The sequence below is a fragment of the Melozone crissalis genome, unplaced genomic scaffold, assembly GCF_028551555.1.
Source record: "Melozone crissalis strain CALT ecotype California unplaced genomic scaffold, PUWL_Pcris_2 ptg000016l_1, whole genome shotgun sequence".
Lineage (NCBI taxonomy): Eukaryota > Metazoa > Chordata > Aves > Passeriformes > Passerellidae > Melozone > Melozone crissalis.
The window spans coordinates 22,591,901-22,607,279 of NW_026535794.1; the positions used below are offsets into that span (position 1 = coordinate 22,591,901).

A 15,379-nucleotide genomic window follows, 5' to 3' on the forward strand; every position below is an offset into this window, starting at 1 on the left:
AAATTAATCCACATTTCAGCTCATGCACCATTTGTGCTTCTCCAGTCCTAGCCTAGTTCCCCTTTGCTTTTAGAGCAGAATGCGTTGAAATGTTTTCTGTTTTGTTCTTCAATGCTTTCCTTGCAGTTTCTAATATCAGACTTGCATTTTTGACTGTTGCTGTGCAATGAGCTGGCATTTTTGTATAGCCCTACCCAGGAACTTTAATGTTTCTTCCAGGTGTGTCAATAGGTGATCAATCAACATTTTGGGTGTGTACTTTATTTTCCCCTTTGTGTTTCTTGGCACTGAGTTTCACCTGCCATTCTGCTGCCCTGACACCTGCAGGATACCTCTGCAGCTCTCTGCACTTTGCTTTACTTTAGCTTGCTCTGAGCAAGGGAAGGGTGTGCTACAGCAAAGCCTTTACAGGCAAAAATTGGTTTGACTGAAAGTCATTTCATTTCAAATCACAGGCTGAAAAGATTTTTATCCTGAAACATAGCTTCTTACTCACAGCTGCATACCATGGCCTCCCTGTACACAGCTCCTATGTGAGTTTTGGCTTTGTAGGGTGATGGAATTGAAACATAACATAACCTGCCTGTTTTTCCTGTTTTTCTGAAGGCTGAAACCATCTTCCTTACCTGGATTCAACCTGTTTCCAGCACCTGCTGTTGGCTTTGGTCTGTTCCTTTGCCATTAAACCCATACACGGTCTCTTAACATAGCATCAACTTCACTCATGAGTGGACACCCACTGCTGCTCCCCCAGCCATGGGTGGCTGGAGCAGGGAAACTTCCATCCTTCCCTCCTGCATTTCTACACTCCTAGTGCTGCAGCACACTTTAGCTAAGTTCTGTTCAACAAAACTGACTTGAAATCCAGTTTGTGCTCCTGGAGTGGCCCTCAACTACCAGCTTTCATAATACACATTTCTTTAGCTCTGCACTGAGAAAGAAAAAAACCCAAAACAGGCTGTCATCAGAGGTATCTGCTACTTTATATTGGGTTACACATTAGCAACAGAGCTATTTACCTCCAAGAACTCCAGTCCTGCAAAGTGTTACATAAACACATTTAAATATGTAAAATACTATATACATGTGAACATATGTAAAATGTTACATGTAAAAAAGGTTATATTCACACATACAGAAATGAACAATCATATTTGAAAGAGCAGTTTGAAACACAACAAAGAAGAAAATGTGTATGTGTGTGTAATGAGACAGAATTTCAAAGTACTTTGGTTCTTCAGTTCCTTTAATTTTAACAGGACATACAGAATGATAGAAAGTAGAAATTTCATCATGAAAGTTAATGGTGACTTCGCTATACTTTGTATGCTTACACGGAGCCCTTTTGCATTTATTCCTTCAGATTAGCACCTGAATGATGAAATGTAAACTGCTAATATCTCCAGCTGGTTTTACACCAGTGTTACCATTTAAAAATCATAATTTAAAAAATAGTACACATTTGCTGAGTAGACTCTGGATCCCAATCTGAGCCCACCATTTTTGATATCTGTTGGACAAGAAGGGAGAACTACCATCCTTTAATGCATCGAACTCAGATTTATTGATCAATCAGTCACTTTAAATAACAGTGTTAACGAACTTCATGCATATTCTGTAATCCAAGTTCATGATAGGCTAACAGAGAAAACTCTAACCACTCCTTTTGTTTTAGAATACCTACAATTGTTTATCAAAAACAGAACCAGTGTTCCCAAAACTTCTACATCTGTTCCCAGGGTGCCAGCTTTTCCCAGAGAGGGTGTTCTGCTTGTTAGGGGAAGACTGTCTGAGAACTTTATTGTTTATAAAGAGAGTCTAATTGTTTATAGAAATCAGGCTGGGAACTGCTTTTGGAACTGCTTTACTTTTACCTTTTACTTTTCTCTCAATTGTATGTCTTCATGGCCTTTTTCTTTAAGCCATTCTTGAACTAAACTCTCCAACAGATATCCACATCCAAAAATGTTTAGTCAATGCCTAGGGGAAAAAAAAATCATGGTAAAATAAGAGTTGGTTTCCATGTTATCTCTAGTCAATTTACCTAAAATAGGTTTTCATATGCATAAATCCTTAGTACATTTTGCATATCCTTCATAAAATGTTTATATGTTTTCAGGAAAGTTGTATGCGTCATTCAAAAAAAAAATCCCCATCTGGATGGATTTGACAAAGTATTTTATTCTCTTCCATTTTCACCTCAGGTTCGATTTCTCTTGCATTTTTAATTTTAAAAAATTAAAAATACCAACATTATCCTTTCAAATATTACTTCATCTTTCACATATGAAATATGTTTTCTCTTACCAAAGTTAGATTCTACCAAGGGGCATTAAAACGTAGCACACAAATTTCCTTGTCTTGAATTCATTCATGCTTAAGCTCTGGGTTTGCATAAATTATATCTAGAAATCATATACCACCAAATCTTTGGAGTGTTAAGTATCTGGAATTTATGTGGATGTCAATGAATGTTCTTACATTCCTGTCTGCCCAAGAGAAGGATCAGGCCACCAGTTTGGAAAGCACGATCCCTTACTGCACTTGATGCCGCATTTCACATTTCTGCTCTGGGTTTACATATGTGTTTGTATTGTATTTCACTCTCAAAAACAGAAGGTGCGAAGGAAAGTGCATTGGTGAGGATCACAGGAGGAAAAGCAAAAATTTGATTGTTTTTCTCTCATTTACTTAAAAGGCAATGCTTTGGTATTATTCAGCAGTCTTTGGCTCGCTTCTCCCTTACAATGGTATCTGTTTCCCATTGTTAAAGATTCTTCATCCAGACTAGTCTATTATTTCTGGAATTTGTAGAAAGGTTAGTGAGTCTCTAGAGTTGTGATTATTTTTTCTAGCTGACATTTATTGATCTCATTACCTTCATGCTCATATTTCAAAAAACTTCTTTTACATTTTGTTACCATTTCAAAGATGACAGAAATGCTGCAGTGCTCACTGTATTAGAACTGTATGTAATTAAAATTTGTACTCTGTGTTTCATCAGAAATTCACTGCCAAACCTCAGCATGTGTTGTTTACAAATTAGATTGTTATAATTAGAACACCAAATGACTGCAAAAATAGAGACTGAATTTATATTTGAAACAAACATCTATTTTACTTCTGCATAGAAAACTCTGACATTTTTGGCCATAAGCAATTTGCTAGATACCATACTTTGGAGAAATCAGATGACATCCCTACCTCTGCAGGTGCCAGCAAGCCCCTGAGACAGTTTAGGAGATACCATGGGGGAAGAAGGACATGCACAATTCTTTTGCTAGCTTTTTATAAAGGAGTGATTTTACTGCATATTTGATTTTACTGCATATTTCCTTTCTCTATTATTAATTATCACTAAAATTCATGTGATTACAACAGTATTAGCCATTTTCCTGAAGATACAAAGGAAATTTGCTACTATTTGGATGAATTTTACAGAATTCTTGAAATATTTAAACTTATTAAGGAACTAAAATAGGCCATAACACACTCAAAAACTCCTTAGTATTTGTGTATTTTAGAGAAAGTATGTAGGTGTTGGTCTTAAAAAGTACTGTTGCTTCATAGATGCCTAACAACACGAGGGACTGACTCCTGAGTTCCAGAGGATTCCAGCTGACAAATGCTGTCAGTTTGAAATTTCTCCTGCTCCTTTCATGTCATTTTTTTAGAGCGTTTTTAAAGGTTGCCTGCTAAAGTATTAATGTGGACAGATGATGAAACGCTGGCGACAGGGTATGCACAGAACTAACAGGGTGATCTTGTGGCAGTGCATAATAAATACTTCCATGGAAGCATGAAGATCTGAGATACCTTGGGTAGTACAGTGGGTGTGAACAGCTCAGACTCAAGCTCTGTACTGCTTTGCTGAAGACTGCTAAATCACTTCCCTGTCACTAAGCTCCCTAAAATAATAGAATAAATTGTCACTTTGCTGAAGTGGGGAAAAAGAAAAACAGCATGGGAAATAAGTTGATATAGGTGTTGACATTTAAAGCATTTAAATATCTGTATTATTCCATTAATATATGGACACTAGACACATTTATAAATCTATAAAGATAATCCATATGTAATATAGATAAAAATTTATATAAAGTGTATATATATATATATATATAAAACCCAATGTATTTTATTGCTGGCAGTTCAGCAGAACTTATATCTGTTTATTTCTTAGTAAGCAGAACTTATGTATATATTTTATTTTTACGAAGTTATGCAAAAGTGCTGCCTTCTCCTTTTATTTTCTTGTATCTGGAATGGCTTAGTGAACTACCATACTAAGTGGCCCTCTACATGGAGAAGATAGTTTTAGTTACTTGCCACTTACTTATTATCAGAATGCATAGAGCTCCCAGATCACTGATCTTTATCCAACTTGTGTGACATCTCACAATTCCTCCTTGACCCTCTTTTCCCAAGGAAAAGGGAATTTTCTTTTACTTCGTAAATGTGTAAATGCGTAAAAAGTAAAATTTTCTTTTACTTGAAAAATGTGACTTGAGAGTCCTTTGTAAACTCTTCATGATCTTATGCCAATTGATAGATTTCAAAGGCTGAAGAGGCAGCCAGATTAGAAAGTAACACATATGTGTTGACAGTCTCTGGGTGACTTATGGCAATGTTAGCACCAGACAAAAGGGTGATAGCAACCTGCCCAGCTGGAATTGTCTGTGGATATCACTGAGGTGTTGTGTGAATTCGTACACATCAGGTCAAGCACGAAACAATGTTACTTATGGAAGTGTAAGATAAAATACTTTTGCAGACAGTACTGGGAATAATGGAAATAACCACTTGAAATAACCCCTGCCTTCATCATTTCTTTGCAACGAGCATCCTCTCCTGTTTCTTGGCGGCTTCATTACTGTTGTCCTTGGAGCTCTCCTTAAATTAAATGATTATGAGTTGGAAAAGGGATTGACAGCTGTGGTTATATTAGTTATTGAAACTATTGTATCTATGGCTGAAGTATATGCTAGCATCTTCATGGGCTGTGGATAGCATGGGTAACTTTGGAGAGTTTAGTCAGTATTTTCTATCACTTTACATGATTTAAAAAAAAATTCAAGGTATCTGTTTTTCAGTTAATATTAAATTCTGATCCCTAATACCAAAAATGAAGTAACTTTACTCACCTTTTAGATTTTAAAGCCACTAGCACATACAGTGCTAACCTCAGGAGATCCTTCTGATGACCATCAACAAGCAACAGAAACCATAAATCACCTGTCTTGTGGATGTCTGGCATTTAATTAAAGTTTTGATAGGATTTAACATAAAGAAAATCTAACAAAACTACAAGATTGGAAATGCAAACCATATTTTTCCTTTAGAAAGAGATTGATGTATTAAATATTTATGCAAACATAATAAATTGGCAAGTGTATGAACACACTGCTACATCTTCATCTCTTCCATATATCATCTGCCTGAAGAAAAGGATTTGCTACTAAAATAGAATTGGTGTTCTGCTATATAATTTTCATAAAATAGCTACTTGTCATTGTTCTTTCTATATCCATCTATATCCATCCTAATATAGGTGAAGAATAAAGCTAGCAATAAGAATAAACTAATGGATACTATATCTGAATAGACAATGGAACATGTATTTAAATCACTGGAAAGATACTCTGCAGATACTGAGCTTTAGTTAATTCAGGGTAATGTCCTATTCACAAAAGTGATCAATGAATTTAAGTGAATGGCAAGCCCAGCAACCTTCTGAAAATAATAGATTTATTGCATATTTTAAATTATTAGGAAATTAGCAGTTTTCCTGATAGCCCAGTACTAGTAATACTTAGCATTCCTCTTTATGACTGTAGTAACAGTATTGAGTAATTCTCACAATATCTCCATAGGAAACATGATATTGTTTTTTTAGTGATAGAGAAACTAATACAGAGGGGCTGCTGAATGTCACATAAAAGGTGTATCTAAGTAAAGTTAGAGTAAGGATGAATCATGAGTGAGAATGAGATTCTTCTTCAACTATATGACTTTCTTAAAACCAGTGGTGCATGAGCCTATAGGGAAAGTAGGGCACGATTTACTGCTCCTCACTGATGTAGACACACACACTTTGGTTTGACCACCATCCTGTATTTGCTGCCTGCAGAATTAATAGAAGCTGCAGACTATAAAGTGACTGCTCAGCACTTAAGGTGTTCCAAAAAGCTCCATCCAGAGTACAAAGGTGTCCATTGATTCTGCACAGACTAGAGAGTAGAATAACTTAACCATCAATGCTTTAAGTATATAAACTTTGACAGATTCAACTTCTGTGTAACAGAAAGCTACTTACACAAGTGATCTGAAAGACAAATGTAACTGTTTAGGTTAAAATAGTCAGCCTGGGATTAAAGATTTTTGGATAAGCAGTGTTATGATTGCTTCAAATGGAATAAAATAAGGAAGGACTAAAATATCCTAAATGAATTAATGGAATAAAGACAGATAAAATAAGATTTTTCTATTACTTATTTCAGGAAAAAATATAATTGTTGTATTTTAGGATTCTGGGGAAAAAACGAACAGAGGCTTGAAGCTGCCATTTCACTGAAAACAAAACAAAGCTTTGTGCAGACCAGCTTACCTTGTATTTTTTACATTCACCAGAATGAAACTTCATAAAATGTTCCCCAAAATACGGTTCACTAAGAAAAATAAATTAAACATTCAGACTAAAATTTATTAATGTGAGCCACAGAAATGTTGACTATTTCTAATATATGGTTCTCACTTTCAAATAATTATGACTCTTTTGGGATATTAGATGATTTATTTAAGTAGAATAACAGGACAACTAATGTAATCATACATTTAAGGTTTTTTACTATACATCAACATGCTTAACAGTTGAAGGTCTCTGAGGAAACTCTGATTCTGTCAACCTCAAAAAGTGTCACTGGTTTCAGTGGGGCAGGATGTCACTTTTCATGTGAAGCCAGAGGAATTAGCTGCAGCTATGGATCACTAGAATGGAGAGGAGTGAGAGGCTGGATGCATGGTTTAGGGAAACAGAGTGAAGGGAAATTTAGTTTAGGCCATTATAATCCAAAGATCTGCACATATATTTCCAGGACTTAATTGACAGCTTTAAAATCTCCTTTATGTCCAAAACTGTAACGTTACTAAGACCTTTCTGTTACACCTCAGGAACCTGATTGTGTGTTTTCACACCTGAATTGTCTTGCCAAGATGTTGATTTCCCCCTCTTCCTTCCCTCCCCCCTCTACTGCAGGGAAGACCTGTAAAAATCACATCCGTATTAGAGTATGTTTTTACTGCAGGGTTAATTTGGGTTCTTCTACATTGGAAAACGTGTTAACTTAAGTGAGAATAATCAGACTGTGAAACAGTGCTCAAGCTGTGCGTCTACACACCTTCTGTCCTTGTTTGCTTGTGAAAGTAAAATTTCTAGAGGTGTAGTGCCAGAAGATGCTTTGCACTCTGAATTTTCTCATATCTGGAGGCACGGTGAAGGTTGTCTTTGTTCTTTCTAGGCACACCAGAGGGATTGTGGAAAACATTTTGGAACTCAGGCCTTTAAGCAGATCTAGCCTGTACCCACAGTGAGGAATGCTTAGGTTAGCAGCTGGCAAATCCTGCTAACTGTAGTTTTTATCTATACAGCAGAGAATATCAGTTTAATGGACTATGTGTGCAGGTGGAACTCAGATCAGGAGCAACACTTGAATTACAATTTAAATAAAATTCACAAGGCAGACAAGGTTTATTGGGTATGTCTACTGTCTAAAGCTGCAAAGAAACATATGAATTATTTCAACCATTAAAATGAATATGACTGCATTAATATAGTTCTGATGGTCAGAGAACATTTATATCAGAACTAGAATCCTCATATCTAGAATGGATATTTAATTTAGACACCGCATTGTGCAATAAGGACAATTCCTACAAAGAGTAATTAGAAAATGCTTATTTTTGGGGGGGCACAATAAATGCTAAGTAATATTTATTAATAATAAAAAAGTTTGTAAACTGAGAGGATAGATGAACAGGAGAACCTTCCATTATTCTAATCATCATCTCTTAGTGACAGCTGGCCTGCTTCTCTTACTTCCTTGCATCTTGATAAGTCACTTGCACTTCTGCAAAGAAAGCATAATGTTCTGAAAGGTAGTATTTTACATCCTCTGTGCTCAGCTGAAAATTACTTTATGGGATCTAAGGCAGTGAAGGATTGGACCCAGATGAAAGTAGTAATAGTTAAGGCTCATATTTCTACATGACCTGTGATGAAAGACAAGAAGGTGCTGCATCTCCAGAGACTTTGGGGAACGTTCAGGGAGTGACATAATTAATAACTAACTGTTCAATTTGACAAAACTTAATCTCATTTTCTCAGGCTTGCATCCTACAGATTATTTATAAATCAGATTAGTGGTCACAGTAACTATTCCCCTGAGTTTGCAAAGTGAAGGGAGCCCAAAATGACTTCTACTTTTCACAGCAGGGTCAATTGAGCACATCATCCTCCTCAGCAGGATAAAATGAATACAGTGCAGCCTACTCAGGGGAAAATAAATTCTGTTTTGCACAATACTAGTAAATGAGCTGGGGAAGACTCTGTAGGTTTAAAGAGGAAAGTAGTGTCCTTTAAATCTACAGCAAAGCCATTGCACCATTTCAGCTTGTGCAGAACCTCCTCTGCAGGTGACACGGCCAGTCTGACCACATGGCTGCAACACAGCATCATGCACCTCCAGCCTCTGCACACGGCCTGGGGCCTTTGCACCCTCTGCCTCACCTTTAACAGAGCACCAGCAGCCTCATGGAGCAAAGGGCTTCTCATGTCTCTTCTCAACAGAAAAGGAACAGAGACCTCGATGCAAGTGGTTGAGATGAGATGTAAATTCTCATTCTGTTTCTATTCTAGGAAACAACAGCTGCATCATAGAGAAGCAAAGTTTTTGGAAGTTCATTTCATTGCCAAAGAGAAAAGGTGCTTGTCTTTACTTCCAGATACATATTCAGTACAGAGTCAGAAAGTTAAGCTGCAGACCAAAATTCAAAGTGAAGATAATACTTTTATCTTTAACAGGCTTGCAGAGGAATTATTTCAGGAAGAACTGAAAATATATATGCCAACAAGAATAAATTTCAAGTCACTCACATAGCTGTGACTTCTGTGACTTGTAGGAGGAAATCATAAAAGCTCCTTTTCACCACCAAATTAACAGTGGACTACTTTTTTTTAATCAGTACAGTATCACAATTTCTCAAACTCTACAATGCAATTTCTTCCTTCAGAAAAGTCCTTCAGAGGTCTTTTACAGGCATTGTATTATTACCAGGCTTCAAAGCCTGATCTGTACTTTTTCATGGGACTGTTTAATCTATGATCCACAACACCCTTTGACAGGAGTCTCACAGCTCAACCACACATAATGCAAAGAGCCAAGTCCTTTCATTTATTTCACACCTAAATTTTACCAGCTTAATTTGACCCCCGTCTAAAAGTTTTTTACATTGCAAAACACTGTAAGATGGTTAACATACGGACGTTCTTAATATATTACTTCCACCTTTAGTGATTCAAAATTCAGAATTATTATGTTTTATTTATAACAGTGTTAATATATTTATTAATAAAATACATAATAATATATTTGACAATTTGTATATACGTACATATACACACATGCAGTAAAACCATATTGTTATGTGAAACACTATACTAGGAGTGTACAACACCAAGTTACATAAACAGTCAAAAAATAACATTTGATTTATCATGATCTCTTTATCAGTTTGGTGGATTGTGTGAGATTTCCCTTTTATTTTCATTAGGTTCATAGAATAAAGCTCTTGAGAATCTAAAATTAGAATGATTGTGCCATATCAGTTTCATTCATTAAACAACTGAAAGCATATGGTTTTAGGAGATTAAGTGAAAAAACGGAAAGAATTCTTATCTACAGTTTAAAACAATCTACTTCGAAGAAATGGGTGATCTGCAGGTGACTACTAAGGCTGTGTGACTTATTGATTTATTTTATCGACTTAGCAAGCAGCAGAGCAGACAGGATACCTGTGACCCGATGAGAAGAAACTGAGTCTGCACAAGTGGGTCCGAGGCACCTCGCACCTCCGTCTTGCAGAAGGGGAGAGGAACAAGCTGTCCCAGCTATTTACTGGGGGAAGATTTTCATACCTGCCATTCTGTGTAAATCACTGAGGTGGTAAATGCCGCCGCGCACCTAAATTCACGCGCTTTGAGGGGGGCGATGGAGCCGGGTCCAGGCAGGCGGGCAGCCCCGCCGCGGCCCGGGGCCGGCCCGCGCTCCCGGCCGGCACCGCGATGGATGCCGAGCGCCCGTGGCGCGCACGTCCCCTGCCCGGGACAGCCCACGGGACAGCGGAGCGGAAGGACGGTCAGGGGATGCCGGGGACAGGTGGAAGCGCAGCCGGAGGCGGGCGGGGAAGGGACGTTACCTGCCGACATCGAGGACGGGAAAGTTGGGCGAAGAGAAGGAGGGCGGTCAGAGCACTCCCTGCCTTGCCCCGCGTCGCCGACCGCTCCGCCCGGGGTTGTCGGCGTTGCTCCCGCCCCGAGGCGGCGAGGGGCAATGTCCTCGCAGCCGGGGCCGCCCCCGCTCCGGCCCTACCCCTCCTCCGCCCCCCTCGCACCGCCTCCCCCCCCCCGCCGGCGGAGGTGAGGCGAGGCGCAGCGCCGACTGCGGCGGCCGTGCGGGAGCGGCGGGGACCGTGCCGGCTGCATCACCGCCCAGCCCGGCGCTGGGGACAGCCATGGGGAGCAGCCGCCGCTCCAGCTGCCGCCGAGAAACTCCGCTACGGATGTCGGCTGCGGGTGGCCTGGTCTGAGCGGGAGCGGGAGGAGGGAGAGGAGGAAGGGCCGTAGCGGCGGCGGACTGTGCAAGTTGCGCTCTGCCCTTCTTCTCGCCGGCCCGTCTCCCACCCGCGGAGCAGCATGCGGACTGGCCTCCGCGCTCTCTCAGATGTGCTCCGGCTGCCGCCGCCTTCAGTGCGTCCTGCTGCTGGCAGCGCTCACCCGGGCGCTGGATGAGACGGGAGCGGGGAGATCGCTGCTGCGGTTCCGCCCGCTCCTTCATGCGGGCTTCTGCTCCGGCGGAGGTCGCACCGCCGCCGCGGAGGAGCCGGGCTGCGCTCCCGCCCCGCGCCCGCCCGCCCGGGGGGCCCGCATGGCGTGCTACCTGGTCATCAGCTCCCGGCACCTCAGCAACGGGCACTACCGCGGCATCAAAGGCGTCTTCAGGGGACCGCTCTGCAAGAAGGGCGCTCGCTCGCCGGTAACTGCCACCTCCTCGCCCCCTCCCTCACTTGCCCCCCGCACGGTAGGAGCGGTGCGGGCGGATGCCCACGCTGGGGGCGGCCGGCGCGGCTGCGGGGGGCGCGGGGCGTGGGCGCCGGCTCGGTGCCGCTCTGCGGGGCCCCGGTGTGGGCGCTGCCTCGCCGGGCGCCTCGGAAAAGTTTCTCCGTCGGCGGCCGCCTGCGAGTGGCCGCGGGGACCGGGCTGGGGGCGGTGCTGGCGCTCGGCAGTGGGGCGGGGGTGGGGGTACGGTTTCGCTGGGGTTATCCGTGCGGTTATCCGCGTCTCGGGCTCGTGCCCAGGGAGAGGTTAATTTCTGACGCTTTGGTGAGAAGTTGGAAGCTGGTAGAGGGGAAGGCGCCGTGTCGGCTCCAGGTGTCGCGGTTTAGTACCTTGTCCAAGGTTTTGACGCGGCGGAGGAGGGAAGCGATCGTTCTCGTGGATTCGTGTGCCAAAAAATGCACTCGCGAGTTTGTCTAGAGGCGCGTTGTGAACTACCTGTCTAGACCGACGTCTAGGTAGGACACGCGGGAAGTTTGGGGGGTCCTGCGGAGACGGCAGACCCGTCGAGCTACCCTAGACGGTGTCCGTGAGTGGCTCAAGGCGTTTCGTAGGGGAGCGGGAGCCCTGCGCTGCCGGGGCAGCGGTGCCGGGGCAGCGCGCAGGTGCCCGGGTGCGACCATGCCCCGCTGCCTCTGCTCCGCCGTGGCTGCGGCACCGGAACCGCCCCCGTGGCCGAACTCTCCCTGTGCCCGGTGTCGGTGCGTGACACACGGAGGGGCACGGAGCTGCCATCCGCCGAGCCTGCCCTGCGCGGGTACCAGGGACAGCCTGAGCCCGCCGGTGGGATTCCCTGAGCATCGGCAATGCCAGGTTGTGCCCCGCAACACACCCGCACCCTAAATACCTCACGGGAACTAAAGTCTGCTTTCACTTTCTCGACTTCCAATGAACAAAACCGACACATATTTCACTATGCTTCCAAAATCCCCTCTGTGTTGTGCCCTAGCACTCTGATAGAGCGCCTGCAAGTTCTCCCCGTGTGCTGCTGTGCCTGTCGTGTGCAGTGTAACACAACTGAGCCGCAGGTATTATCCATCAGTCATTGGCTGAGCTGCGTTTGTGGTCTTTGGCCCATGGAGCTCATCCACTTTCCACCTCTGTGTGTGGAACCCCCTGAAATGCAGGCAGCATTTACTGAGATCTCTGTTTGAAATTAGGTCAAATGGAAAAAAGATCTCAAAGATGTAAAATGGGAACAAGGTTGATTGTAAATACTTCTGATTTAGTAGAATTCCAGCAACTGATATTCAAGTAGAGTACTATCAGAAGCCTGGGAAGATACTATCTCTGAATATTATGTTCCAAATCCTTCACTTTCCAATTTCTTTCCCTTTTTAACTGCCTGGTGAGTATGCACACCATTCCTCTCCATCTAAATACTTCATGAAATAAATTTGTCTGACTCCACTAACAAATCATCATTTTAAACACAGGTCCACAAACAAATAGTCGTAGTCCTGCTACCGAGTGGGAGCAATTTTTGTTAATGTGTAAGTAACAGAGAAGAAGACCAATGAAAATTCACGTTCCTTATTCTTTAAAGGTGTATTTTTTTAAAGGATTTTGTTTTACATTGAACCATCTTAGTCTTAAGCCAACCACCTAGGGTTTAGTGGAAAAGGGAAAAAGCTGTGAAGTTGAAAATTAATCTCAAGTCTCTTTCACTGTATAGAAGCACTCTTTCATGTGATTTTTCCAAAGTTTGAAAAAAGTAGCAAGGGCACTTTGTATTACTTTTCACTAAGACAGAACATCTTGTTTCCTAAATTTGTATTAACAGGAGTTGCTGTTTTATATATTTTGGGGCCATTTCTACAGAAAGGACTGAATTTTTAGCAATCTTTAGCTTTCATTCTGAATTCTGGAGGGAAAAATTTTATTTCTTTACATATATTTATTTTTTAAACATTTTTTCTTTGTTTTCTTCTGGTTTTTTGGGGGCAACTCTTTGAAGCTAGTCAGGCTTTTGAGGTCATAGGCTAAGCCCTTTGGAGAGGGTGTGTTGGACAGCTCATGGGAGTAAAGGTGCATGATAAAATTTTATTAATGCTGGGTAACTGTAGCTCTGTAACTTTTTCATGTGTTTGATATTTTGAAATTACTGTTGGTTTATATAGGCTATTTTCATATTTTGATACGGAAGTTCAGATTTTAGGAGATAAATAAAGGATGCTCAGTTGGCACAGAGGGTAATAGTTTGCTATTAAATACTGAAAGCAGTGAGTAATCTGCATGTGCCTACAAATTTATAACTTTCCAGACCATATCCCTCTTCCTTATCAGTGTGCATAAAGCTGGTAATAGTGGATAGCAAAAGCCACCACCCGGATACGTTGTGCATTATGGGTGTGGGAGTCATACGTATTGAGATTTAGTATTGACTGAGGTAGTAAAATTGCTTTAAACATGAAAAAATACCCCACACAATGCAAACTCTCCAATTATTGAGTTAAACTTGAGGCCTCTTCCTTAAGAAGGAAGTCTTAGGCAAGTGGCATTTATTTGTATTCCATGTGCTGTGCTTTTATTCAATCCCTCCTGATTGTAACTTTGAAAGATACAAGTTATGTCTTGTAGTCATTTTTAAAATGTTGAATTGGAAGCATCCTTGAAGACTTGATTTTATCATTTGTACCATTAAACAATCTTCTGTTTGTACACTATGAGTGATCTTATGCATGATTCTATGTAGCCTTTAATGGATAATATGTACCTTTCTATATTTAAAGTGTTCTGTATTAACAGACCATGAAATGTCAGTAGACTTAAGGCTATGCTTTAAGAAATGAGAACAGTGGTGAATATTTTAAATACCTTTATCAAATTTCATGGTTTTATGAACAAGGATTTTTTCAGTCTGGGTGTTTATGTAGTATTTATTTTGCATACTTTGCTATTATTGTACCAGAAAAATTCTGGTCCTTGTTCCTGGTATGCAGAGAGACCTTTAGCTGAAGCAGTTTGAACAAGAACAAGATATATAGAACTACAAGGATAACACTCTTTGGGTATGTAATGAATTTGTCGTGATGTTGTCATCAAATCCTTTAAAAATTTAACCTTGCTTTGCCCACTTTTACATATTGGAGAAGGGACTAGCTGTGAATATCATGAAGTTTGTAGTGATGAATTCAGAAAGAGTGGAATTAGAAGCAGTCACCAGTAAATCCTTTATCAGTGGAGTCTGATGGAGTTACATGGGGAAGGAAATGCTGAGTTTGAACATGAGGCCAACATTACTAAGGATAATGGACAGTAAGCCAATGAAAGAAGCTGCTCATTTTAAAGCACAGATGATTCTGTGCTTTAAGCTTTTATATTTTATGTGAAAAGTTATATTCAGGAGCATATTATGAGCAAATTTTCTGTCTCTGAAAATTGCTGTCTAAGGAAATTCATTATGATACAGAGATATTACTTCAGAATGATGATAGGATTTTTGAATCCTGAATAGATTACATTGATCAGTGTACTGGTTTTACTTTTTGAAGTCAGGATAGATAATACTGTCACACTTTTACTGCCATGCTTCACAAGCGTGGCAGAGCTGGCACTGAAAAGGACTTGCCTGCAAAACTTTTAAAGGAACTTCCAGGATGCAGCAGAAAATGGTACTGGGAATTCAGCAGATGGCCCCCTTGCTTCTGAATAATTTCTAAGCCAAGGATGTTATTAGGGTACACTGTTCTTCCTGTGGCTTCTTAAGATAAGATAAACAAAGTCTCGTTTGCTACTCAGTATTTAATGATCCCTTTGTATTTTGAAGGAAATAGAAGGCTCAGAAGACCCAGTGCCTTAGCCAATTTCTGACTTGGCTAATTATTTTTCTTCCCTTGTTCCCTGCAGCTTCAGCTGAATACAGTATTTTTCATGTACTTCTCTGAGCTGTTTTCAAATAAAGCTGTCAAGCAGCTGCTCCGTTGCACTCGGTGCTTGCCTGAGTTCTTTGGGTTTTTGGGGGGCAGGAAAGGCTTTTCTGTTGCACAG

The 15,379-nt window shown here is 41.2% G+C and overlaps 1 protein-coding gene across 1 annotated transcript in view; it reads left to right on the forward strand.

Annotated features, from left to right (window-relative positions):
- The first annotated feature begins 10,754 nt into the window (after window positions 1-10,754).
- ZNF804B (zinc finger protein 804B) overlaps window positions 10,755-15,379 on the forward strand; it is a 219,768-nt gene continuing 215,143 nt past the window's right edge. The window contains exon 1 of the mRNA XM_054274234.1: window positions 10,755-11,354. Within this exon, the coding sequence (XP_054130209.1) occupies window positions 10,998-11,354 (357 nt within the window). The 5' untranslated portion in view covers window positions 10,755-10,997. The remainder of the gene's footprint in view (window positions 11,355-15,379) is intronic.